The sequence below is a fragment of the Ictalurus furcatus genome, chromosome 3, assembly GCF_023375685.1.
Source record: "Ictalurus furcatus strain D&B chromosome 3, Billie_1.0, whole genome shotgun sequence".
In the NCBI taxonomy this organism is placed as follows: domain Eukaryota; kingdom Metazoa; phylum Chordata; class Actinopteri; order Siluriformes; family Ictaluridae; genus Ictalurus; species Ictalurus furcatus.
This window is the reverse complement of record NC_071257.1, coordinates 1320511-1347172: the sequence shown is the minus strand read 5'-3', so window position 1 is coordinate 1347172 and position 26662 is coordinate 1320511. Positions and strand designations below refer to the sequence as shown.

At 41.5% G+C, this 26662-nt stretch overlaps 2 protein-coding genes across 2 annotated transcripts in view; one reads left to right on the top strand and one right to left on the bottom strand.

Moving 5' to 3' along the window:
• Positions 1-2241: 2241 nt before the first annotated feature.
• gphb5 (glycoprotein hormone subunit beta 5) lies at positions 2242-4869 on the bottom strand. The gene is made up of 3 exons (XM_053619891.1): positions 4827-4869; positions 4296-4494; positions 2242-2483 (listed from the first exon to the last, which is right to left on the bottom strand). Exons 1-3 carry the CDS (start codon positions 4841-4843, stop codon positions 2292-2294), a joined length of 408 nt encoding a protein of 135 aa, XP_053475866.1. The 5' UTR covers positions 4844-4869; the 3' UTR covers positions 2242-2291.
• Positions 4870-10579: 5710 nt separating this feature from the next.
• The window catches only part of syne2b (spectrin repeat containing, nuclear envelope 2b), a 99004-nt gene continuing 82921 nt past the window's right edge, over positions 10580-26662 (top strand). Inside the window, 22 exon segments of the mRNA XM_053620149.1 lie at positions 10580-10938; positions 12860-12921; positions 14147-14242; positions 15184-15261; positions 15343-15435; positions 15621-15817; positions 16807-17006; positions 17196-17296; positions 17859-17939; positions 19000-19113; positions 19325-19462; positions 19609-19773; positions 20041-20153; positions 21336-21504; positions 21637-21733; positions 21896-22095; positions 22204-22368; positions 22469-22606; positions 22739-22840; positions 22974-23150; positions 23283-23441; positions 23567-26623. Coding sequence (XP_053476124.1) covers positions 10851-10938; positions 12860-12921; positions 14147-14242; positions 15184-15261; positions 15343-15435; positions 15621-15817; positions 16807-17006; positions 17196-17296; positions 17859-17939; positions 19000-19113; positions 19325-19462; positions 19609-19773; positions 20041-20153; positions 21336-21504; positions 21637-21733; positions 21896-22095; positions 22204-22368; positions 22469-22606; positions 22739-22840; positions 22974-23150; positions 23283-23441; positions 23567-26623 — 5790 coding nt within the window. The 5' untranslated portion in view covers positions 10580-10850.

Below are 26662 nucleotides of genomic sequence, written 5' to 3'. Positions count from 1 at the left end.
GAGTGAGTGAGTGAGGGAATGAATGAGTGAATTAGTGATGGAGTTAAAATGTGGGGTATGAGCGGGCGAGTGAGTGAGTGAGGGAATGAATGAGTGAATTAGTGATGGAGTTAAAATGTGGGGTATGAGTGGGCGAGTGAGTGAGTGAGTGAGTGAGGGAATGAATGAGTGAATTAGTGATGGAGTTAAAATGTGGGGTATGAGTGGGCGAGTGAGTGAGGGAATGAATGAGTGAATTAGTGATGGAGTTAAAATGTGGGGTATGAGCGGGCGAGTGAGTGAGTGAGGGAATGAATGAGTGAATTGGTGATGGAGTTAAAATGTGGGGTATGAGTGGGCGAGTGAGTGAGTGAGTGAGGGAATGAATGAGTGAATTAGTGATGGAGTTAGAATGTGGGGTATGAGCGGGCGAGTGAGTGAGTGAGTGAGGGAATGAATGAGTGAATTAGTGATGGAGTTAGAATGTGGGGTATGAGCGGGCGAGTGAGTGAGTGAGGGAATTAGTAAGGTAGTAACAATGTGGGAGTATGATTGAGTGACTGAGTGAGGGAGGGAGGGAGGGAGGGAGGAGTGAATGAATGAGGGAGTGAAAGTGGGTGAGTGAAAGTGAGGGAGTGAAAGTGGGATATGAGTGGGCGAGTGAGTGGGCGAGTGAATCAATGAATTAGTAAGGAAATAAATGAGTGTGTCCACATATAGGAGACTGAATGGGTGAATAATTGAGTGAATGAAGTGGCAAGTATGCGAGTGAGAGGGTGAGTGAGTGAGTGAGTGAGTGAGTGGATGAGTTGGTGAACAAGCGGAAGTATAAGTGACGGAATGGGTGAAGGAGTGAGTGAGTCAAGAGGGATGTATGAGTGAATATATAGTTGAGTGAGTGAGTGAATGACGGAATAAGTGAGGTAGTGAGAGTTTGGACCGGTGAGGGAAGAAATTGCTGAGTGAGCGAGCGAGTTACGCAGGCGTATAAACCGATGAACGAGTGAATAAGTGAACGAGTGAGCGAGCGGACGAGCAATTAAAATGGCAGTGAGTGTGTGAAGAATAGTGATCAAAATGGCTCAAAGCTGATTCTTTTCATGGCTCTTGTTTTATTTTTCTTGACAGATCTTTTCATGTGTGTGTGTGTGTGTGTGTGTGTGTGTGTGTGTGTGTGTGTGTGTGTGCGCGCATGCAAAAAATAAACTCAAGCTTGCTTGCCTAAGGAGACAGCACTGTCATGAGTGATTTGATCAGTTATATTCTTCACCTAAAGCCTGAAGAGATGAAGCACTGGCTGCGTTTCTGTGTCACTGCGTGAGCTCGCCAGCTTTCGTGCTTTATTTAAGTACGTAATTAAACACCAGCTTCTGTCTAATGCGCATTATTCTCTTCTTTCTCACTAATATCACTCATTACCTCTCTCAACATCAGGCGAGAAAACACTGCTATTTTTAGATTTGCTACAAAAACACGCTTTTATATTTGGACTTTCAACTGCTTGTGTGTGTGTGTGTGTGTGTGTGTGTGTGTGTGTATTGTTTCATGCTCATGACTCTAGACGTGAGCAAACAAAAAGCATTTATTTAATGTCTTATAAAAATTTTGACACAAACACCGAAAAGCACTGCAAATAAAGTAACATAAACTTGGGGGTCCAAATTTTTTAATAGTTTTAAAGCTTGCATTAGTGCAAGATTTAGGTCTGAATTTCTGCCATTTTGATAGCAGTACATGATACAAAATGTATTAAAGGAGCTGTTTGTAATTATTTTGAGCCCTCTAGTGCCTGCGAGGAGAACTGCAACTTTGAAGGAAACATTGAGCAGCCTTCACGATCGCTCCAGCTGATCTCATCTGCTCGGTTCAAACTACATACAGCTTGTGCATTTCCTTGCTCTGGTCGGAGGTGAAGCTAATTTCAGGGCCAGAACGTCAAGGATGTAAACAGAAGCCTCTAATGAAGTATCTAGAACGATCCACTGAAATCTAATTTCGTTAATCACACCCTCGCTAAGGTGTCTTTAAAATGGGAAGACTGTTACAGGTCTTGAAATACTTTTAAATATTACATACCGCACCTTTAATACATCCTGCCTGTAATGTTGTCTAGTAAAGTATTTGATGATAGACTCGATGGGATCGCTCTCTCGCTCTCTCTCTCTCTCTCTCTCACTCTCTCTCTCATCAACACACAGCACCATGATGATTCACTTTCAATCATAATGATATATTTTCATTCACGTTGTTGGTTTAGCAGGTATGGAAAGATGGAAAAGAGAGACGGAAAGCGAGTCTCCTGGCTGGCTCTCTCAGACGGAGGTGATACACTCGGTGGTGCTGGTCACACACACGCCACACTCACACCTCAGGGCCACGGGGTAGGTGTAGTACGGATCCACGCCGGCCGAGCAGTTGGGCAGCTGCACGGTGATGAGTCGGGTCTGGTTGTAAGTGCACACTCGCTGACGGGACTCGATGAAGGGCGGGTCCAGGATCGGTTTCTATGGAGACAGACATGAGAGGTGGAACTATGGTCGCGTGACTGCTCGGGCAACGCAGTCCGATTGTCTGAGCTGAATCAGACAATCGGACTGCGTTGTCCGAGCAGTCACGTGACCGTAAACATGTCCCGTAGCCTGTATCTGTCCTAAGGACTCAATAACTTTTAACATTCCTGAATATGTCGCGTCTCTAATGCTAGCGTCGTTTGGGTTTTATCGCCCCGCGTTTTAAACTTGACTTGGTGTTGGTTTGGTTTGGTTTTGGCGAGAGACGATGGAAAAGAGCCAAAATGTTCAGAACCTCTTTTCCCACAGAATGTAACTGAATCTTTATCAATGCGCCAATTCAGGTGCGATACACTCTATATTATTATTATTATTATTATTATTATTATTATACAGTTTGCTTAATAGTAGGTAAAAGATGACGTCATCTTTCCAAACCATACTGACATGACGGATTTGGGTGAAGCTACAGTTCCAGAGATACACCACGTCCTACAGTGAAACTAACCCGGTCTGAATAGGGCTGTAGTGTTCGAGAAATGGGGGACACTTCACTTCTTGGAAAGCACAATAACACACACACGAGCACACCAAATTGCGATTAAGGATGGCTGTGTGCCTTACAGACTTCCAATACTGGCACTTTATTACACATGTGCTGTTTCTCTTATTCCAGTACTGGTCACTTTAACGATGAACGTGGCTTACAGTTTCCAAGTAATCTCTTCAGTTAGTGCAGTCATTTAAACGTAATTACTGCACTCTCTGAGATGTGAGAACATTACGTATGAGGAGGTCTGGATCAGAAATAATTCCTTCGTCAAATTTCCACGACTCGTTAACTTTACTGAGTAAAATTTTTCCGGGAATATTTATATACATGAAAATAGCTCCGCCGCTAACTGAGTTAGACTTTTTTCTCTTTTTTTTTTTGTGAATAATTATTTGGGTTAAAGGAAAAACTTTTAACCGCGACCTCGTAAAATTACAATCGCAGTCGATAATTCAGAAGCGGTGGACAATCCGAAGACGGGGCTTTTTCTTCCTTTGCTCGGATGCGAGTGTAAATTACACTTCAGCTTCAGTCGATTCAGCACTGATGCGTTAAATACGGTACACTAATCTGCACCTTTCATGGTGAATCTTACACTAGATAAGTACCGTAGGCAAATATACGCAAATATATGCTTTGAGATTTCTTTGAGAGCTGATTTATGTATCGCAATAACCACGAATTACGCATTGAAAATATTAACGCACAACCCTGGAATTATTCTTGTGAAAGGGCGTGAATAAATAAAGCAATTGAAGTCGCGTATTTCTGAAATATCCAGATGTTTAGGTGAGTCCCGGCTTTTATTATGATCCAATATATGCAAATAGTCGAGATAGAAGTGATCTGGAAGTCATAACAGGGTTCTCTGGGTCTCTGGGGGTTTTGTATTGATGGTATGTAGTGTTAATTAAACCATATAAACGTTCCTAATAGCTTAACAGGTGACGAGGGACCGATTCTAGACACGCTTAATGGTTTTCTACAAGAGTGCGGAATTATGTAACGGTGCCCTTGTGATAACGTGCCGTTTTAATGATGGTTCCGGAGGACAAGTCCACTATCCACTAGCTATCCTGCGATCCTGCGCTTCAGATCATCATCAGGTCAAAAATATGAAATAGATTTAATATTGTTTAACTAACCGTGTATACTATTAGGACATGATTAGGAAATTGGAAACTCACATTACTGAGGTTATGTCAGGTCTATCCTATAACTGTGTGTGTGTGTGTGTGTGTGTGGTTTCTCACCTCCCAGGTCTCACAGCGCCCCCAGCAGGCGTCGGTGATGATCTGCAGTCTCCCACATCCTGGTTTCTGGGCCAGGAAGGTGAACTCTCTGACAGCACAGCCGATAAAACGCTGGAGATTCACAGCAGGCGCGTGACTCGAGTGAGAAAAACACAACAAAACACACACCACGGCACAGCTTAGAGACATGGCAGAGAGCCTGTAAACACACACACACACACACACACACACAGACACACAGGGAGAGAGAGAGAGAGAGAGAGAATATGTGGTGTTAATTTCACTGCATAAAGTGAGATGAAGCACAAACTTGTCACATGACAAGTGTACACACTAAATTGTTACAGATTTAGCAATTAAACAAAAAAAAAAAATCAGCGGTTCGATTCCCACCGCTGCCCTGTGTGGGCGGAGTCTGTATGTTCTCCCCGTGCTGCGTGGGTTTCCTCCGGGTACTCCGGTTTCCTCCCCCAGTCCAAAGACATGCATGGTAGGCTGATTGGCATGTGAATGTGTGTGATGGATGTGTACCTCGCCTTGTGCCCCATGCTCCCTAGGACCAGCTCCCGGTTCCCCTCGACCCTGTAGGATAAGCGGTATAGGAAATGAATGGATGTATGATTAAACAAGTAGTGAAAAAAAGTGTGATATGCTGAAGGTTTCTGCAAGGAGACATTTATGGAAGGAGTCTCCAGTGTCAGTTTTCAGGACAGGGGAGTTTACGCCTTGCGCTTTCTCGGTAATATGACGAGCTGAATTATTATTTTTTTGTCTTATCAACTTCAAGAGACAAGGCTGGTGAAGGAACGACTGTTTATAGCTGCTACAACGCAAGTAAGAACAGGAACTAACTTGTTTCCTGGATATTCCACAACTTTAAACATAACTATAAAGGGATAAAAAACGATCTGTTAGAGTCGGAAAATCGCTGTTGTATAAGAGGAATAATTTCACACTCCAGGATCAGACACTTCATCCCGTCGTTGATTATTTTCCTATAACAGCATGCCCGATTGTGCATTATTTCCTAATTATGTACTTTGGCATTACAAATGATTTAAGTTTAGAAATAAAGATCATCTTCTTACCGTGGAGTTTGAAATCTTATGAAGGCCATTGAAGTCCTGGATGAAAGTTGACACTCGCTTTTCTTCTGATCAATCTGCTCGGCTTCTCGTGGATATTTTAAGCTGTCTACACTCGCTTTAGTTGACTGCATCTGACTCAGAAACCTGACAGAGCTGCAATTTATATAAAATGAGACTAATATTCACATCCAAACTATAACAAGGGCTGTCTCAGTCTCATCAATGACATTACATCATGGTGTAATGTGTTTCCAAGCAATTAGATGTATGTGTGTGTGTGTGTGAGTGGGGGATTGTGGATTAATCCTCCCCTTTGGCATTATTACTGGCGTCTGTCTCAGGTACTGGGGCCTCGCCCGTTGGCTTAGTGAACAGGAAAAAGAAACCCAATTTGTGTTCTGAGTTAACAGCATGAAAAATGAAGAGACGTCGTCGTATACTTTAATCCATCCATCCATCCGTCTACACAGAGTGAGACACGCTCGGAGACAGAGATATTGGTACCAGTTTTATTATCCTACCTCAGGACTCAGACGAGCTAAGACATATCCGGCTAAATTAATATCTCTGTCAGTCTTAGAATTACCAAGAGGCGTCGTTAAAGTCAAACTGAATTAGCACTGGACTGGATGAATTTGCTGTTCGTGTGATATAATGCATCTGGAATTTGAAACAAACAGGAGTCCTGAAGCAGGACTTGCACCAACACATGAAATCACTAAATATCTCCGGTCGTTATACTAATTTACACTGAGTGCAAAACTTACCATGTACATCACTTTCTTTTGTTTCTTTCCCAAGCATCCTCCCTTCCCCCAGGGACTTACAAAACATCTGTATTTTTTCATGTAATATTTATAACATGCATAGTCTAAAATCAAACAAGAGGCTATTCGTCTTAGTAAAGGACAATTAAGAGTTGTTTTAGAAAAAAAATTACATTTTATCTGAACATTTTTGCATTATTGTGAATGTGTCACTGTGGTTCACAATTAATATTCAACAGCATGAATCTATTATTATTATAATTATTATTATTATTATTATTGTAATCATCGACACTTTTAAAAAAAAGTAACCTCAAACAAGTTAAAAATGTTTGAGGTTATATTTAGAAAAGAGCGCTTCGAGTTTCATCCTCCAACACGAACCACCCCAAAAGCGGAAGTGACGAATGATTCACTTTACTGATTCGGATCTTTGAACCAAACCTGTTAAATGAATCAAGTTACGATAGTTGTGATGTTTATTAATCATTATATACTTTAACCTCAAATATTAATATTTACATTTTTATTTGATTACTTTTGCAGCTCGAATTGTATATATGAACATATATAAACTATATAGATGTCTTTTTTTAATGAATTATGTGAATAATTCCCCGCCCTTTGACTCTATAAAACACTTATGTTTTGTTGTCTTGTTGCAGAACACATCGACGTTTCATTTTTAACTTCGTGAAATCCCATTGTTTTATTAAAAAAAGCGTAATAAAGAAAGAAAGAGGTCTAGATATCTCTGACATTCTCCACTCAAAAACCGACGGGTGTGTAAACTTTCGCGCAGGGCTGTACACGCGCGCGCGCTGCCCTCTTGAGGCCGCTTGCAGTTACGGCTCACTCTTTCCGCGCGCGCGTGCGCGCGCACCTGTGTTTGTTTGTTGGTGTGAAAGAATTCAAAAATAAAACAGGAATTAACGAATTTTTACACAAAATTCAACATGTTGAACCCGTTAAACCCCTGCAGCTTTATAATTAACGCCTGCTTATCCACGCTGCCCGTGTATCTCATGTAAGTAAGAGCTTTGAGAAGAATTTTTTAGCGAAATAGTGTTCGTTTGTGAAGTTAGCTTAGCATAAACACAGCGGGCGATGGACTGACTGTTTAAGTGGATGATTTGTTGGTACAAATATACACAAATAAAACAAATATATACAAACCCCCCCCCCCATTTGCTTTATAGTAATAATATAAGAGGTGTCATTTTGAATGAAGAAACGTTGAGTGTGTAGAAAGCTAAAACAAAAACTTACAACCGACAATTAAGTTTAAATTAATGTATTAATTAATTTAGACGCCTTTCACAACAGTTATAGAGAACAATAATAATAATAATAACGATCACGGAAATATAACTTATAATGAGACATTGAGTCATTTGAGAAACTTTGAGTGCTGTGATGGATTAAATCTAACTTTTCTGTTTAGAATTGTGTATGTTTGTGTATTCTTCTGCAACCATAATTTTGAATAAACATCGTTACGAGATCAATTTATTATCATTTATTAGATGAAGTCATTCATTCAAGACGTGTTTGTCGTTATTTTTCCATACTTATTGTTATTAAAGTGGCAAAAAGCGGCTTCAATAAAACAGGGCGCAACTTTAGAATGATTCTTTTCCCGAATCGACTCTCATGGAATCGATTCATCGGATCTTTCTGTAGTGAGTCAGTCGCTGTGAGCGCGCGGCTGCGGGCAAAAGGGGGGCCGGGTGTCACGCGCACAGCAGCAATTGCAGTTCGTGTTTATTGGAAATTGGAAACTTTGATACCTTTAATCGGACTTTTTTTTCACGACGTGTGAGTATATTAAGACAAACAAACAAGTCGTGTTATAATGAGTGACGTTTAAAAATTAAAGTAGTTTTTACAGGAATTTGCCAGGAAACTTATTAATTGTTATTCTGTAAGGTGTTAATTCGGACTGGTTTGGATTTAGACTTTTAATTTGAGCTCTGAATAGTTTTATGCTGAATGATTCAGTTATGTTCACTGTGACATTGAATCACGTGACACCGGGGAGTAAAACAAGTCCTCGATCTATAGTACTACTAATAATAGTAATAATAAACTTATGATATTATATATGCACTAGATCGTAATGTATATCTTATATACAGTATGATAAAGACGATAAACGTAATTATATTGGACCTTTCGTATATTTCAGTGCGATTCTTATAATATAAATAACGATAATAATAATAAGTGTGTGTGTGTGTGTTTTCTATCGTCAGACGCCGTGTTTATCATGTGCAGTGTTAATTTCTGGAGAACAGATACCGTTTGCTATGTTGTGACTTTTCGTTTGCCCGTTCTTCTCATCTCGCTGTTGCTGCTATTTTGGGCCTTTGCTCTCCTGGCATTCTGCAGGGTCAGAGGTCACGTGGCTTTTTCTGGCCCTCTGCTACGCGTCAGGTGTTTGTGATCTTACAGATCGCCGTTGGAGTTGTCGTTTTAAGGAAACCGTACTTTACAGACGAACAGTTATCCGTCGTTGGATATAATAAAGCCGAGAACGTTATTAACGCATCGATTATGTATTTGTTTTCTTCCCTGGTGTCTCATGATTCAGTGTGAGAGTTAATAAGTTTGGAAAAAATTTACTCTTCTGTCGTTACTTTGTGAATTCTGCTCAGTTTTGTTTGTATGGAGGTTTTTTAGGTTTTTTTAGCCACAGACACTGGCGCGAAGACGCTTTACAGAAATCCAGATGTCGCTTTAGGTTCCTAATTGAAAAAATAATAGTGGAGTAGTTTATTTGAATTTGAAAGTATGTAAATAAAACAGATTCTTGTGCCCTTTTAAGGGTTAATTGAGCAATCTGTGTTTAAAAACGGGAATGTTTAATTGTTATTTGTCGTGTTGTGTACTATTGTGTTGTACTGATCGAAAAAAATCATATTGATATTGTGATGAGTTTTAACCAATGCACTTTTCTGATTTTCTGAGCGAGATCGAGAGATCATTTCGTGTTGTCGGTTTTTAAATTTTTTTAATTTAATTACAAGCTGACAGGAAGATGCTGATTTGATATTAAATTGTATAATTAATTAATTATTTTCTCTTTTTTTTTACAGATTACAAATAAAAGATTTTTTTCTTATTTTTGTACACTTGTAAATCAAAAGTGTTTTTTTTTGAGACTCTGTAGATGCTTGAACCAAACACAAATTAATTCAAAACAGTAAGAAAACAAACAGCGTGAAATGCGACACGTACCGTATACGGCACAAGAAGACAACAAAAAACAGAAAAGACAGAAAGAAAAAAGCGACCAGTAGTATGCGTATATTTTGACAGTTAATACGATGGATATTTAAAAGGTAATTAAAATGTATTTCAGTCAGACTACTGCATCGTTGTGTGTGTGTGTGTGTGCGTGCGTGCCAGATTATTGTGTACTGTCCTTGATGTTCTAGATGCCACAGCTGCTAATGTGGTCACCTCTCTTGTTCATCTTCCAGCACAGATAAATATATTTCTGACCTTTTCCCCTCCATGTTCATTTAGCAGAGACACGCTAGCGAGTCACTCGTTTCGGTTGTAGTTACGATTTATGCACATCATTTAAAAAAAAAAAAAAGTATTCGTATTTGATTTACACGTCATGTGCTCGTCTTCGTACTAGCTTCGTTGGCATTTAACCGCTGTAAGTCTACTAGCTACGTACTTCCTTACGCACTTTTTTTTTTCTTCGTGATGTCTCTGTACATGTTTAACGAGAGGTCGTGTGTGACAGGATAAGATGAAACCATGGTTCGTTTTTCTTCCAAACAGTAAACAGGAACTAATTGCGGGTGGTGAGTGGAGAAACGTCGTAATTTCTGGTTAACCATCAGCGGAAGGCAAATATGTCCTCAGGTCACGTGATGCTAGCTGGCTAATCCGTAGGGGTGAATTCTTGCGATGTATGAACTAAAATGACTTAAAACATTGTAAGAATTTTTAAAAACGATGATAATTGAGAGCTAGTGCGATATTCATTTAAGCATTATTTATGAAGAGTCTACGTTCGAAGTTTCAACGATTGAATACACTGGAAATGCTGGATGTACGGTTTGAACCACAGCCCTGTTGAGTTCCCAAATCTGATTGGTCAGAACGTGTCGGTCAACTTTCTGTCACAGCATGGCTCACGGAGTAGCTCTGCGGGGTTATGTTCATGAGCTTGTTTTGATGCGATGTCGTTTCTGTAGTAACGGACGACCTCGGGCGTTCTGAATAAACGGTTATAAGCTGTAAATGGCTGTTTATAGCTGCTGTAATGTAAGAGCTGACAGGAACTAACTTGTTTCATGGATGTTTCTCAGCGTTAAAAATGAATAAAAAGCATCCGGTGTTTATTCATTAATACATTAAAAAAATTCGTATTCGTCGGGAAATTTCCGCCGTATAAGAGGGATAACACTTCAGGGTGGCAGCAGTAGCTTCATTATGTGTCAGGCTGCATCACACCACCCTGTCGTGGATTATTTTCCTTTAATAGCTCGCCCTGATGCCTTTTATTCCTTACATGCTGCGTTGCTGATTCATGGCCCACAATAAAAGATTAAATAATTATCGTTACATGGATAGAAGTGAGAATAAGTCCACTATTGACTACGTTCTCTGAATCATCTCCTCAGGTTAACGCCATGTGTTAGCGGAGATCCTATTCGGTCTGTCCCTTTGAGGTCACCATGGCATCAGAGAGGACCTCGGAGGACCCAGTGGTGGAGCGCGGTTCTCTCCCGCTGGACATTGATGACGTCCATGTACTGCTACAAGGTCAGTTCATATACCTGTTTTGGTTATTTTATTTTGTTATGCTCACAGATGGACTACCAGCGGTTTAGACATCTTCAGCATACACAGGAAAACTGGATTTTTTGTGCGGACGGGTTTGTGCATCTCTGCTTCGTCTCTTCTCTCACGCTCGAGTTACTTGGAGCACGGCCAGCTTGCTATCGTGAGACAGCATCGCTCGAGCCAAGGGCTTTAAAAAAAGCAAACAGGAGGATATGGTTTGACACAGTTAGCAACGCTGACCTTCTTCTCTTCTGTTTAAATGCGAAGTGAAAGCTAACTTGCCGTGGATAAATTTCTGGTGCAGTCCCTAAATGAAGTAAATTAGCCCTTACGGTTTAGTTCCCACACCATGAATCCCTCGGGTGTAAGCGGCACCTCCTGGATTAAATCTGGAGAGTGTTATTCATAGTGAGGGTGATCATGTATATCAGCACTGAGAGAGAGAGAGATGCTTTCAGAGTTCTCTCAGTGTAACAGAGAGGAAAAGATCAGTCCTGAAGTATAGTGAGTTCTTAAGTGATCAGAGCATTTTGTGAGTTTCTTTACCAGAAGCCTTGAGTTCGGTGGAGCGGTTCGAGAGCAACCCTGCATGAGAGTCTGGAAAGCCGGAAGGAGACAGGTTTACACGTCTAGGATTACAGCTGAGCATGTTAAAGAGCTTCAGTAAGGACAGGAAGTGGATTTTGGGAGGATGGAAGCCGATGAACTTGTGAAGGAGAATCTGCACCTGGCTCAGGACTTGACTGATTTTGCAGAGATTTATGAGGGTAAAGTGGATTAGGAAAGAAACAAAAACGGCATGACTTGAACAATGTGGTATCATTCTGTGCAAGATGAAAAGAGAAAGGATTCGAATACAGAGTTGTTCTGCACTCTAAAAGTTACACAGTGCGAGTGTGTGTGTGTGTGTGTGCTTGTGCATGGTGCCTTGCGATGGTTCGGCGACCCATCCAGGTCATTCTTTGTTTCCTTAAAAACATTGTAATGTGAATAATCGGACCTTAAGGACCACTGATGTACCTTTTAAAGTCTTACTTTAAAAAACAGTTAAAGATACACAGAGTGTGTCTTCTCATATTAAAGGTACAAAGGATAATCCCCGGATGGTAGTGCTCCAGAGATGAGGAAAACGTACAGCTTGGTACTTTTATTTCTGAGACTGAAATGCAAAATAAAGAAGCAGATTTCAGATGCTTCTCGACTGATTGATTACATTTAACGGGGAAAAATAGGACATACTCAATTTCTAACTAATCCATTTATTTAAATCGGGGTTAGTAAGGTAAGGTAATTGCGACGTTTTTACTCACACTTGACGCAGTATTTACATTGTGACTAACTTACGAGGTTATGAGCGTGCTAGTGTCTGGTTTTCCTTGTCTTGTCTAGCTGACGAGTGTCTACTTATATAGCCTGCTTATAGAGAACGATGAATGCTTTCTTTGTAACTCAGTAAATGTCCAGTTCATGTCCAAATTGCGAGAAATAAAGTCCAAATTGTGTGACATGAACTTGCAGTTAGGAGGGAAAAAAGTGAGAATTGTGAGACGTTGACTCAAAAATGCGAAGAAAAAAAGTGAGAATTGGGAGAAGACGCAATTGTGAGAAATAAAGTCTCAATTAACGTTTTTATTTATTTATTTCTCAGTTGGGGAAACTTCCATATTTGTGGATGTGAGCAAATGAATTTTACAGATGGAACAAGGATAAAAAAAAAGCAGGTTTTTCATGGTTTCGAAATTAAGAAATAAAACATATTTAAAAAATTTGTATTCTTTGGTTGGCAGTATTTATTTGTTTGTAAGTTAGTTAGTCATGCAAATAATATAATTCCCAGGAAAACCCTTTTTGTGTTACAGTTGTTTTAATGTGCAAACTTTTTTTCATTTTCTTTCCTCAGTGGAGCAGGAACAGATTCAGAAGAGAACCTTCACCAACTGGGTAAATGCACAGTTATCAAAGGTGAGGTCAGGGGGTGAAAGTTCAAACACGTTATCCCAAACCTCATTACACTGAAGTGAGAGTGTGTGTGTGGTTGGGGTGGGGGGGTGGGGTCATATTTCCTAGTAAGTCAATACAGAAGGGAGCACCGTGTCTGGAGTGCTCTGTGATATATTTTTAAAAAAAAACAGAATAATATCTAAATGGTATTTTTTAAGTAGGTTTCTAAATGACTGTAACGTTACTTTCAAACATTTTCAGATTTTTCCCCCCCGTTTGTAACAATTCTAAGTGTAATGTTTTGTTTCCTGCTCTCTAAAGTAAAGGTCATTACTGCATGGAGTGTCGGGGGGGAAGGAGAGGGTAAATATAACCTAATGAAATACAGAGACGGACAGCAACAGGAGTTAGACACACACACACACACACACACACACACACTACTTCAGTGTTATATTAACCTACAGTTAACTCCTGAATTATTGGCACTCTTCATGATAATGGAAAAAAAGATTGTATTGCCTTCCTCCTTCTTAAAGAAACATAGCAGTTATTGACTGTAAATATGTCAAATAAATGCAAACAAATGATCATTCTTGAGAAAATAAGGATGAACAATCAGGATCATAGTAAACAAGTTTTATAAAAATCTGTAATAAAGTTGGAAAGTGCCTGAATATCACTTATTGTATGTGATGGCCATTTATTTATTTATTTATTTATTATAATGAAGGGTGCCAATAATTCTGGAGTTAGCTACACTCAATCCCATACCAAACCTTGATCTCAGTAAAGCAGCATGTCTTTATTGAGGTGTATAAATATACACATGATGTCACAAATGTCATCTTTATATTTATTTATTTCAGTGTGAAATTTCACTATTTCGTAATTTCAGTGCGACACAGTGGAGTATTCTCTCTCTGAGCTGCAAAACAAAATAAAAACATGAAATGCACTTTGTTCTTGTCGTGACTTTCATTTTCATGGAGTGACTTACAGGAATTTCTTGTGCGTTTAATCACATCTAGACTCAAATCTCTTCGAATCGATTTATAACGGAACGGTTTCAGTGTGGTTGCTGTTATATGTATTGTTTGTTATGTCCTGCTTCTGAACTGTTGTGCTGTCTTCTTGACCAAGGCTCGCTTGTAAAAGACATTTTGGTCTCAACATGACTGCCCTAAATCTAGAGTTAGTCTCTCCATTTAGTTTTAACCAGTGTACTTTTTTATCCCCCCCTCAGAGGAGGCCTCCAGTGGCCGTGCTGGACCTGTTTAGCGATTTCAGAGATGGATCCAGACTACTGGACCTGCTGGAGGTGATGTGCAGCCAGAGGATGGTGAGCGTGTTCCTGAAATCTGTGCATGCAAATATTGAAAATATCTGCTCAAACGCCGGGCCGGCATTTCCTGCGCTACGATACGATCATGTCGAGAACAGCGTCGTAAATAGAAACAAAAGTCGGGTGTTTCTCTCGGTGGTGTATCTTTGTTACTGATGTATGCAAGCAGTTGTGTTTCTTGAACCCCATTTTTAACATTAAACATGCTGGAAGCTGATGGTTTGGGACTTTGTATCACTGGAAATGATCGTGACTGAGTTAATGTCAGTGTAACCAAGTGTTAAATCATCTCTCTAGTGATGTTTAAGTGTTCAGCAATGTGTTAGTCAATAAAAGTAAAAGGGGGTGTGGCCTGTCTGCCTGTCATTCGCAGTGAAGGCGTTTTAGTTAAATTCAGTTTTATTCATATCGACATTGGCACAAAGCGGCTCTACAGTAAGCCAGATATAGATGCGATTGGAAATCATTACAGTAAACGTGTAGAAGTGTAAAGACAAACAGTACTGAGTGTGTAGCATATTGTGAATAAGACTTCCTGGGATGAACACAGGACAGACTTTAGATATGATATGATATGATATGACAGCAGGTACATATCCGGGTCTAGTATCCACTGGGGCAAGGGTGACCCGGGCATAAACCGTTTTAGGAAGAGCTACCCTTTAGAGTGTCCATGTGGGACCATCTTCTGTACAACTGCAGAAGCCTGCAAGAGGTGTGTCCTTTTACTACTCAAAACGTAAAACTTTATTGTATTAAATGTATTGGATTGTCGATTACACATCAAGATGTGCAGTATGTCGGCATAAAAGAGCTATACAAGCATGTAATCCTTGCCCTGTTGTCATGAAGCCTCGCGTGTTCCCATTCGGTATTTAAAGGAGATAAGAATTAAGCTTTTTACTTTAGCTAAGCTGACCCGTCCTTATTGTTTTCAGAGCCGAGAGAAAGGCAGAGGCGTGTTCCAGCACAGGACGAACATCGAGAAAGCCCTGGCCTTCCTCAGGGGGAAATCGGTAAGCCTTTAACGCTCATTCGCACCCTGTGTCACATTAGAGAGATAGAAATGTGCTAATCTTGCTGTTTTGTCCTTCCAGATCAAACTGGTCAACATAAATGTTCCTGACATCATGGACGGCAAACCCTCCATCATCCTGGGGCTGATCTGGACCATCATCATGCACTTCCATGTGAGTTTAATATTACTGTAGATTACTGAAATTAGTGACCTTTTATTATTTTTAAGCAGATGGATGGAAAAAGTGTCCAAGTATAAATTTTTACAACTTGGGTTAGAGAGTCACTTGTATATAAAACGTCAGATCTACTCACGGTTTAGTCTTACGTCTTCGTTTCTTATTCCGTCCTCATCCAGATAGAGGAGCTGGCGAGCACGCTGTCCTTCAGTTCTCGCCAGTCGTCTCTGGAGTCGTTGACCAGTCTGGACACGCGTTCGACGAGCAGCAGTGCACGTGGTAGCCCGGTGCCACCTCGCGGGTCACCGCTGCACACCCGCTTCAGGATCTCCGCTAAAAAAGCTCTGCTGCTCTGGGTCAGAGAGCAGTGCCACAAGTGAGAGACAAGACACTTTTGTTTAATACTTCAACTAGACGATGGGCTTGAAAACGTGGCAATTTTTATTTCGACTACAAGTCAGTACATACACAGAACAGTATGAGGACTACACGTTGTCTTATACCACTAACCAGTACAAGGACGGTCGACATAAACGTATTAAAATGTGCGTAATTGTTGAAAAAGCGAGGTTTTCTGTAGGAAGATGTTTATTTAGCATTCCTATAAGGAGTTTCCAGTGTCAGTTTTCAGACACAGGAAGGTCTTCAGGACAAAGTTTTATGCTCTGCGGTTTTTCTGTAATATGATGAGAGTGAGAGAAGGAAAGAGAGGCTGGTGAGGGAACGACTGTTTATAGCTGGTATAACATAAATGAGAACGGGAAGTAACTGTTTTGGAGATGTTCCTCAACGTTAAATGTAACTATGAACAACATACATAATAGGCATTCTTTAATGAATAAAATATTTATAACGTTGCAGGAATACCTCAGGACGCGCTGTTATAGGAAAATAATCAACGTCGCCCTGGGCCGCATCGAGGACCCTGTTTAAAAAAAAGGTTTAATTGCGAAAAAACGATGATCAGTTTGTTCGATGACAGGGAAAGAAGTTATATGTTCATATTGCATATTCTCAGTATTTAATCTGGTGAACTGGACACGCCCACCAGTGCTAATTGTAATAGAAATGTCTGTGCATTAGCGCTATCTTGTAAAGAAGTGAGTAAAAATGAACTGCTAGGACTAACAGGATGCGTTTACAGTATATTTAAATACAAATAAATGAGATTCCAAATGAAAGATTTTCTGTACTTTCATTAACTTGCTTGTTTGGTTGGGTTTTTTTTCCTCTGGTGTCAATATTTTAAAAGCATATTCTCTCTTTTGATAGTCACTCATCTGTCCTCTGTTTATTATTCGGGTCTGTTTCAGAGTCTGATCCGCACCTTTCTCTTGTGTATGTCCGTCTGTCGTTCGCTCTCAGGGCCGGCTGTACTCTGAACGTGAAGGACTTTAAGGCGAGTTGGAGGAGCGGCGTGGTGTTCTTGGCCATCCTCTGCGCTCTGAGGCCGGATGTGGTGAGCTTATCCAAGGCTAGAACCAGAAGCAACCGACAGAACCTGGAGGAGGCGTTCCAGATCGCTGAGAGAGAGTTACATATACCCCGCTTACTGGATCCAGCAGGTGTGTGTGTTTTTATACTGTACAATGGAATTTTATTTATTTATTTATTTATTTTACAACGCCTACAGTAATCCTATCTGCCTATGCGTTTCTTGAACCTGTTTGTTCCAGCAGTGATTATTTTGGTTTTTCCAAATAAAAAAGACCTTCCTTTTTATAAATATATTAATTATTGTTTGTGTGTGGCAGATGTCGATGTGAGAGACCCAGATGAGAAGTCCATAATGACGTATGTGGCTCAGTTTCTCCAATACTCCAAAGAAACGCCTGCTTCCGAAGAGGACATGCAGGTACAGTTCTTATGGATTCTGGGCTCAGTTTCATTTTGGGGGTGCAAGAATTCATTTAAGAATACTGAAACATTTTCATCCCCGCATAATTATCCCCATCGTGACACTTTGTATTTTTGCAATAGATCAAAGAGTGGATAACACTAGCTACCAGATTACTAAATGATGATTATGTTACGACCAGATTACTAAATTCGGACACTGTACGACACAGATATCTATTGCGATGGAATGTTGCAGAGCTTAAAACTGTCGTAGCTCCAGGTTTAGAGTTTGCGCTCACTCCACACCAGCCTCAGACTGTGGTAGAGGGTGTGGTCCGAGGTTTGAAGGCAGAATCCTCTAGAGGAAGTGATTTGGATAGATATTATAGTCCCAGATTATTTACATATTAAAGTTTTTATTTCATATATGTTTTACATTTGTTTGATGCTAAACTGGTGGCTTCGAGCTACACTGGTGATTCTAGCCTACATTTGCGGTAAAAATGGATTTGTATAAATGCCACTTTTGACCAAACTGTCGCTTTAACGTTTAATTTGAAGCTTCATTTCTACCCAAGGTTCAATATCTCGCTCCGACTACGCCTGTGAACCTGCCCTGTAACTTCACTCCTGCCGTTGCAGCCTCTCCACTCCGACAGGTACGTTCACCCCTTTTATCCTCTCCCTCTATCTATGTCTTATTGTCTTTGCGCTTGTCTGTCTGTCCTGCGTCACAGAAACGCCATCGACACCTCGTGTCCAATCGGAATCGAGCGTTCACTAGCAGCACTGTGGTAGAAAAGCTGGTAGTAATTTTATTCATCAAAATACAGATACCTGTATCATTCGTATATGAGATTAACAATGTCTTGATTAGCTTCACACAGCAGTAGCAGGCATACCAGTGGTTGTTTGTTTATGTTTGTTTTGCCTTTTGAGTGTGTGGGAGGCGTGGGGCTTGATGAAAAGAGGTGACCTCTATAACGGTGTCATTAATTCCTTCCATTAAACCTGGGCAAGGACTGAATGAACGAGTGCCAGAGAACTTAAAACAGCACTGACATTCTGAGTGCGTCACTTTCCTCAAATTACACGAAACCGTACTCCTGTGGTCGAGCGAAATGCTTCACACGGAATAGAATACGGCTGTCCAGTAATCCTCGGCACCTTAGAAATCTTGATTTCTAATTTATTTAGACCAAAGAGTTTTTATCTTTTTCCCCTGTCCAAGTTCAGCCTCAGTGACTGTTTGTAACCATCCGAGTTGACTAACTCCGCTTTCCTAGTAGTTACTGATTAAGTGATTATTCTATGAGGAAGTAATACAAACCCCCGTATTTCCGCACTTACTGTATACCTCATGGTCAGGGCTCTCGATTCTAAACTTGACTAAGACTGACAGCACGGTGTCTTAGAGGAACCGCAAAGCGCAAATTCCTCTGTCTTGAAGGCTTTCCACTCAATCCGTTCGTGTGAAGCGTCCCCTATACAAGTCTCTGTGTAAGCTGTTACTATGGAAACGGTAACTTATTACAGCACTCACTTTAAATATAGAAACCTTGCGTCCGGAACTAGTCAGATATAGAAATTTAATCAACACCTTGTGACTAATCGGTATCGAATATTCAACAGAGCTGCGATATGAAGAACAATAAATTCTGTTCACATTTTTAGTTTTAGGTACGTATTTTTATAATACGTTCTTAAAAATATGTTTAGACCTCGCCTACTCAGAAAGTCCAGGAGGTGACATGTTGGCTGGAGCAGGCCTATCAGGAGCTGCTGGAGGGATGGGAGTCCACCGAGGGTGAGAGCTACGCTGAGAGATACCACGTAAGAACTGATCAAAAAAAAAAAAAAAAAAACACTTCCAAAGAAATGTTAGTATGGGGTTAAAAGAAAGTAACTTTTGAATGCACGAGGATGTACCTGACAGAACTAATGGTTTAAAAGCAAACAATGGTGAAAAAAACTATTTTACAAAACAATAAAGCATGATGAATTTTAATTTTTTGTCATCTGTCTCAAACATTCCTTATTTCAGGTGTTCCAGACTTTTGTGGTGTCCTTTAACGAGCAGCGCCGGCCCGTGATGCCGCTGCTGACTGCGATGAAGAGGACTGTGAAGCTGAGCGACGAGCAGCGAGCTCTCCGACGCACCTGGGATTCCTTGGCTGAAAAGGTCAGAGGTCACACCATCATTGTGTTCACTGAAGAACCTTAAAGAACTTTAAAGAACCGTGCTTTTATATATGTTAGTGAATTATGCATCGGAATGATTCAGATGAATTTCATTCATGAATTCGTCGTTTTATTTGTTGGATTTAGCTGCGCGAGTATAAGACAGTGCTAGACCTGAGTCTGCCCACTCCTCTGGACGCGGTGGGCCGCTGGTTACTGAGGGCCGAGGAGGCCTTGGCAGATGGTGATGATGATCGTCAGGACCATGCGCGAGCTGCTCAGGAGGCCCGCGAGAAACACGAGCTGTTTAAGGTGCTTCTAATAACTGTAGAAGCTGAAGTAATTACTAGATATTGATTCTTTTCAGATGCGGTTGGTCTGTAATTACGGAGGTTATACCCTCATACAGGTTCTTATAGTTTCATCATAATTGGTCAGATTAAATATTTGATCCGTTTAGATGAATGGTCTATGAAGTTAAATACTCTCTTTTGTTAATACATGTTAAAAAACAATGAAAGAAGCGATCGTGCATTTTTTTCTAAAAAATTTTTTTTATTGGCCTGGGTTTGTGTTCAGTCATGTCTAGAGGAGATGCCTCATCACATGAAGACTTTCCAGATATTCCAGAATATGGATGAGTACGGAGAAATGGTGGTTCCTACTGACAAACTGGAGGAGATAAAGCGAAGGTGGGTGAATTAAAAATCTAAACTCTTCCTTGGGATAATTTGTGATTTTCGGGCACAAGCGAAATGAGGACAGGTTTGAGTATTTCCAGCATTAGATTCCATCAACCAAAAGCGGGACCTGAGATTAGAATACTTGCTGTTGTACTGCAGTGTTATTGGATTCTGAATGGAGATGACCGATATTGATTTTTTTAATAACCGATATAGATTATTTGCATGTTTATGTGCCCGATAACCGATATGCAGAAACGATATTTATTCGTTGTTTAACTTCTGTTTTTGACACAGTGATAACACCACCACTGAACTGAACAAACCGTTTTATTTTAACAATTTTGGCAATTTCACATCCTTACATACAAAACAAAACAGTTCTTATTTATGCACCAATAGAGGGGTCTGAAGAGTGCAAAAAGAAGTGCACTGTTACTGGTCTTTTTTTTTTTTTTTTAAATTAAAAGCTTTGATGAAGTTAACAAACAGGTAAAATAAATAAAGCACATAAAAATAATTCTAACAAATTAAAATTTTTTTTAAAAAAACAGACTGCCAGCAAAAATGGCGGCCCTGTGCGCAATTCTCAAAACTCCATTTATCGGTAGATCCGATATTTCAAAACCGATAACCGATTATGGAAAAATGCTTAAATATCGGTCGATCTCTATTTCTGAATTTACATTGGTCAGATGGTGCCGATTATTACAGCAACTTGGACAGTAGCACAGCTGCATATCACAGGTTTATATTATATTAACCCACTCGTTCTAATACGTTATCGTTTCCATGGTAACCTCTCATTCACAGGGATTTGTACGGCAGACACGCCACGTGAGCGGGGTAAAGATAAAAGCGGTGCAGTTGTTGAAACTGTGAAGCTGTCTGTGAGGTCATGTTTTCAGTGCTTTGTAAGAGTCAGAAAGATGAGTTTGTGCTTTCTTGGGATCATGACAAGCTGCGTTTGCCTTGTTAACTTCAAGAGAGAGATAAAAGTGAGGCTGGGGAGGGACATCAAATGTAATTATAAAAGGATAAAAAGTACAGCATGCTGTTCTTTAATAAATAAAAATCCATCACTTTAATAGAGCTATGATGGTGGAATGATTCTTAATATTTAGTTAATTTCTTAGGTTTTGTCAGAACTAATGTTTGAATCTTATTGCTGTGTGTTCACATGTATATTAGGTTCACTAGTGTGCGTGTCAGCGCTAAGTATCATGGCATTAGACTGGAGTACCAGGAGCACAGACACACAGTGCTAGATCTGCTGGCTCAGCTTACCCTCAAGCTACGCACTTGGAAAAGAGGCTACATTTCCCAGGAGGCTGTGCGGGTCCTGATGAAGGACTGGAATGTAAGAGAATATAATAAGTTAAGAAATGCCATTCGGTCTGAAATCTATAACATCATATTCACTGTGTCCTGTAAAATTAACGTGCACGTAGATGTTTGCGATGGGAATGAAAGGGTCTGTTTGGTCATGTAGGAGACCGTCAACAAGCAGGAATTGACTTCTAAGCTGGAAGGAACTCTTTGCAAGCTCAGACACATTGCTAACAAATACACCAGCAAGTCTGCTCTGGGTGAGTAAGTGTTTTCTGTCCAAATGAAGTAAAAGCCAAAATAGTAAAAGCCTGAGTACATCAAGATGAAAGCAGTTATGATGTATAATCGATATTGAATTACAGGATTAAACCACTAAACGTGCGGGTGTTTGATAATTGCTTTCCTCTCCTCTGTGCCAGCGGGTGACTCAAACCGTGTCAGTACTCAGATGAAGGAATCGGAGGCCGAGACTGCGGCGATACTCGAGGAGGTGAAGATGGTAAAAGGCACTATATCGCGCACGCTGACCGCATGGGAGTCCTACTGCGACACTTACAGCTCGCTACACGCCTGGCTGGAGCAGGGAACTCAGACGAACAGACACGGACAGCGAGCTGAAGTACACATCTACAGCTTGCTACACGTCACGTGTTTAAAAACACTGCGTATTTCGCATTATTGATTATGATTATTATTCCGGATGTGATTGCGTGGCCTCTCGCTCTAGGTGACGATAGAGATGATGTCCGAGTGGAGCTCTTGCAGGGAGCGTCTGAACGAAGTCGGAAGCTATCTGAAGGACGTCACAGATCCACAGACCAGTCGCTCGGTTTCTGACGATCTCTGCAGGATTAACCTGATGTGGGCTGACTTTGTCAGAAGAGCCCAGTTTGTGAGTCGCTTTTCAAGCGTCCGACATAACCTAGCCAGGCTATTTAGAAAAATATCATTGATGTTAACAAAGATGTTTTATATCGTGGTCCCTGTCCTAGGAACTCGTTGAAGAGCAGAGTGTAACTCCACCGAGTCCTCAGACTCTCCAGGGTTTGATTAGAGAGGCCACACAGCTTCTGACAGAACCAGTGGAGGTGGTATCAGGATCACTTCAAACGTACAGGAAGAGACTGCAGGTACGATTAATCGTCTATTTGTAATATTTCCAACTTTTATCGCCTATCGTTATACAATAATTATGGAATTGGAGTCTCTCAGTGTTTGTCAGTCGTTGTTGAAATATTGATCCAAAACTGTTTGATACTTAGTTTGTGATGAAGAAAATACAGGATGTCGATCTGGATTCTCTCTCTCCAACACTTGAGTGCTCAGCTGAAACGCTAAATAAACTCAAGCAGGCCGTTCCAGAGGTGATGACGACATGGCATCTTTCAAACAATCACACACCAGTGACAGAACTTGTTAAATCTTTAAAAAAAAAATAATTTGTGATGTGTATGTGTCTGTTTTTGAGCATGATTGTGTTGACATTTGCATGAACAGGTGCTGGAGACACTCGGCAAGGCCGTGCAAGTGTGTGAAGAATTGCAAGAGAGCGTTTCGGGCCTGGATGGTCGTCTGGCCGAACTTATACACTGGGAGACTGAAGTCAGAGAGTTTTATGACCTCCTAAAGGAAAAATCACACCGACACCAAAGGGGGCAGGACTCTAGGACCCGGGTAGTTATTATGATTTCACATTTTCTGTGTTGTTTTGTTTTTTTCCCTCACAAGACATCATCTCTGTTTTATTTGGAAACTGAGTGAATAAACTGTTCATATATTTCTTTCTTTTCTTTTCCTCCCCTGTAGTCACTGATTTCTAGAGGTCTGCAGCTAGAAGGCCAGGTGGTGATGGAGGAGCAAGACCTTCAGGAGATGGTGATGTCACGTCAGAAGAACTCACCTCTGCAGTACCTCATTGCCTCTACCATGCAGGACAGAGTCCGTGCCACTGTCGCACAATCACAGGTCTTTTAGCACTTTGCATTATTTTGTGTTTAGTTCTTTGAAGTTTTATGTCACTTCTAAAATGTCCCTTCGTAACTGATTATGAGAGATAAAATATACCATCGTTCATGTACGTTTTTCTGTAGGAAGCCGTTGGGATGCTCAGCTCCTTGGGCGCTCGCAGAGAGCGAAGCCCTACAGGACATCAGCCTCCACAAAAGGTCTTTGTCCAGGAACGAGAGGTTTCGAAACCCGGAACGCAACCTCAGCCAGTGCCTATGATTGTTGTGCAGGAATACCAATTGGAGAAGAGTCAAATCCAAGCAGTAGCAGAACCACGGTTAAAGAACGAATCGGTAGAAGACCGTCCACCCCAGAGTAAACCTGAAGAACGTGCACAACCACAGGTTCTACCTGAAGTCGAGCCACAGGGTGATCTGGTAGGTGTTGTGGCACTGGGGGAACCGAAGAGACAAAAAAGAGGTGACGATAAAGAAACCATGGAATCTCAGCCACATCATCTGGATACGAAACAAACACCAGAGCAAATTCAGCAAACACCCACAAGGCAACAACCTCTGTCTGTGCAACAGGAACCAACACAACTACATTTGCAATTAGACACTCAGCAACAAACTCAGCAGCAGGTGCAAATACAGAAACAAGGTACAAGCCAACAGCAAACCTTATTTCAACAGTCAGTAAAGGTAAGGAAATCTCAGAAACGTGCAGAGAATAGGCCTTGGCTACAACAGAATGCCCAAGCAGACGTTTTGGCCTCTGGACAATCGGGTAAAGTAAGTTCAGAAGTACCGACACAGCCAAAGGTTATTGCCACTGCTGTGTCTCAACCTCCGGTGTCTACATCAGACACACTCCAGGCACAAGCCAGAGTGACTTGGATGGAGCAACAGCAGCCTATCACTGTTACTGCCACTGTTGTATCTCAAACTCAGGTTTCTACAACAGACACAAACCAAGCCGAGAGGGTTACACAGACACATGCCAAAGTGATTCAGGCCCAGCAACAACAGCCTACGACGTTCACTGCAAATGCTGCATCTAAACCTACGGTATCTGCACTGGACCCAGTCCAGTCTGAACCAAAGAGTGTCGTACAGACACAATTCCAAGTGATTCAAGTACAGCAAAAGCAGTCTGTCTTGCAAGCCAAAATGGGTCATACCCAACAAGTGATAGAAACCAAAGTGGGCCAAGTCCAACAACAGCAGCCTGTAACGCACGTTAATTTGGGTAAAGTACACCAACAAGCCCCTCTCTCCCAAATATCAGCAAAAGAACAAGTAGGAGCTATGGTGCCAGTTACTTCACAAAAACAACCTCAGGCTCCGACTGTCCAACAACATCCACGACCATTTACAGCCACCACAATTACTCAGCCACCAACAAAGCAATCAGAGATGCAGCCACCAGTCATGACTCAAATGCAGCCACCAGTCATGACTCAAATGCAACGACCAGTTATGGCTCAGGCTCAACCCCCAATTATGTCTCAAACTTCTCAATATCTGCCAGCTATGCAGGAAGAAAGTCAACCCATGAGACATCCCCCAACACCACTCTATGCTCAAATAATAACTCAAAGGCAGCCACACCCAGTTGCAGCCCAGTCTCCACCCCAGCAAGCAGTATCTCCCAATCAATCTCAAGGTGTTTCAATAACACCAGCCCAGCCCAAAAGTACAGCTCCTATCCAACCACGAATAATCACCATGCCCCAGAATCAACCACAATTCTATAAATCACCTCAATCCCCACCTCAGGTTATGGGCATGGGTCAAACTCATGACAACATTCAGCTAAGACCACAACCCCACATCCAGCAGCCTCAGTGGAGACCAGTCATGCCTGACATAACGACACAAGGTTATCATGAGACCCTCCACCAGGGTTTCATGCCATACCATATGTCACCCCAGGTGCAGTTTCAGAGCCAGAGCCATCCACGTTCACAAGGTGTCACCCAAACCCAGCCTCAGCAATGGGCGCCATTAGGAGGAGGTCTGGTGACACAGAATTACCCCAATGTCCAGGGTTCATATCATGTTCAGTCTTATGCCCAGTCTCAGGGTTACCCCAGTCCCCAGCCACAGAGTCAGCAGTGGGGCCAATTTAGATCTGAACCAACAGTGCAGCCTTATTCACAAATAAGCCCTCAAAGCCCAGTTCAGTCATTTGTACCATCACAGCACTGGCAACCAGTAAGACAATCTGACATGGTCAGACACAGTTACCCGCAGCTGCAGATGTCTGAATACCCACAAGTCCAACATCAAGTCACTCCAAGACCGCAGAGCCCTCCTCAGCAATGGCTTACGCAACCAGAACCACAATCCAAAGTTACATTTCTGAAAATGGTTTCTCAACCAACCAACACACATTGGGTCCAACCACCATCCCAAGCCCCAGTAAGCCCTCAAGGTCCTGCTCCACAGCAGCCCCAAACTCAACAGCAGCAGTGGCCACAAAACAGGCCCGAGGTTCGATTTCAAGTTCAGATTCAGAGCCAGACTTTGCAGTCACAGTCTCAGTTCCAAGTTTTGCAAAAGCCACAGTCGCCAGAACAGGAGCAACCCCAACAGCAGTCAGTTGCTCAGGTCAAACCTTCAGCGCTTGCTCCAGTAAGACCCCAAGGTCCTGCTCAACAGCAGCCCCCAACTCAACAGCAACAATGGCCACAAGACAGGACTGAGGCCCCATTTCAAGTTCCGATTCAGAGCCAGATTCAGAGTTCAGTTCTTCAGACGCAGCCTCAATTCCAGGTTTTACAAACGCCACAGTCACCAGAACAGGAGCAACCCCGACAGCAGTCACTTGCTCAAGTCAAACCGCCAGCTCTGGCTCTTGTCATACCTGAAGGTTCTGCTTCACAACAACCACAAACTCAACAGCAGCAGTGGCCACAAAAAAGATCTGAGGCTCCATTTCAAGTTCAGATTCAGAGCCAAACTCCTCATACACAGCCTCAGGTAGAGGTTTTAGAAAAGCCACAGTCCCCGGTGCAGGAGCAACTCCAACAGAACTTAGTTGCTCAGCTCAAACCTCCAGCTCAGGCCCAGGATCCTTCCCTGGCGAGGAAAAAGTTTGAGGATGCCAAGCACTGCCTTCAAGAGCGCATTCTAGAGACTATCAACATATTAAAGAGCAAGAAGATAACTCAGGAGCAGGTGCTTTTCAAAGAAGTATGTTTTATAGACCATCCTTAAATGAAAGAGGTTGAT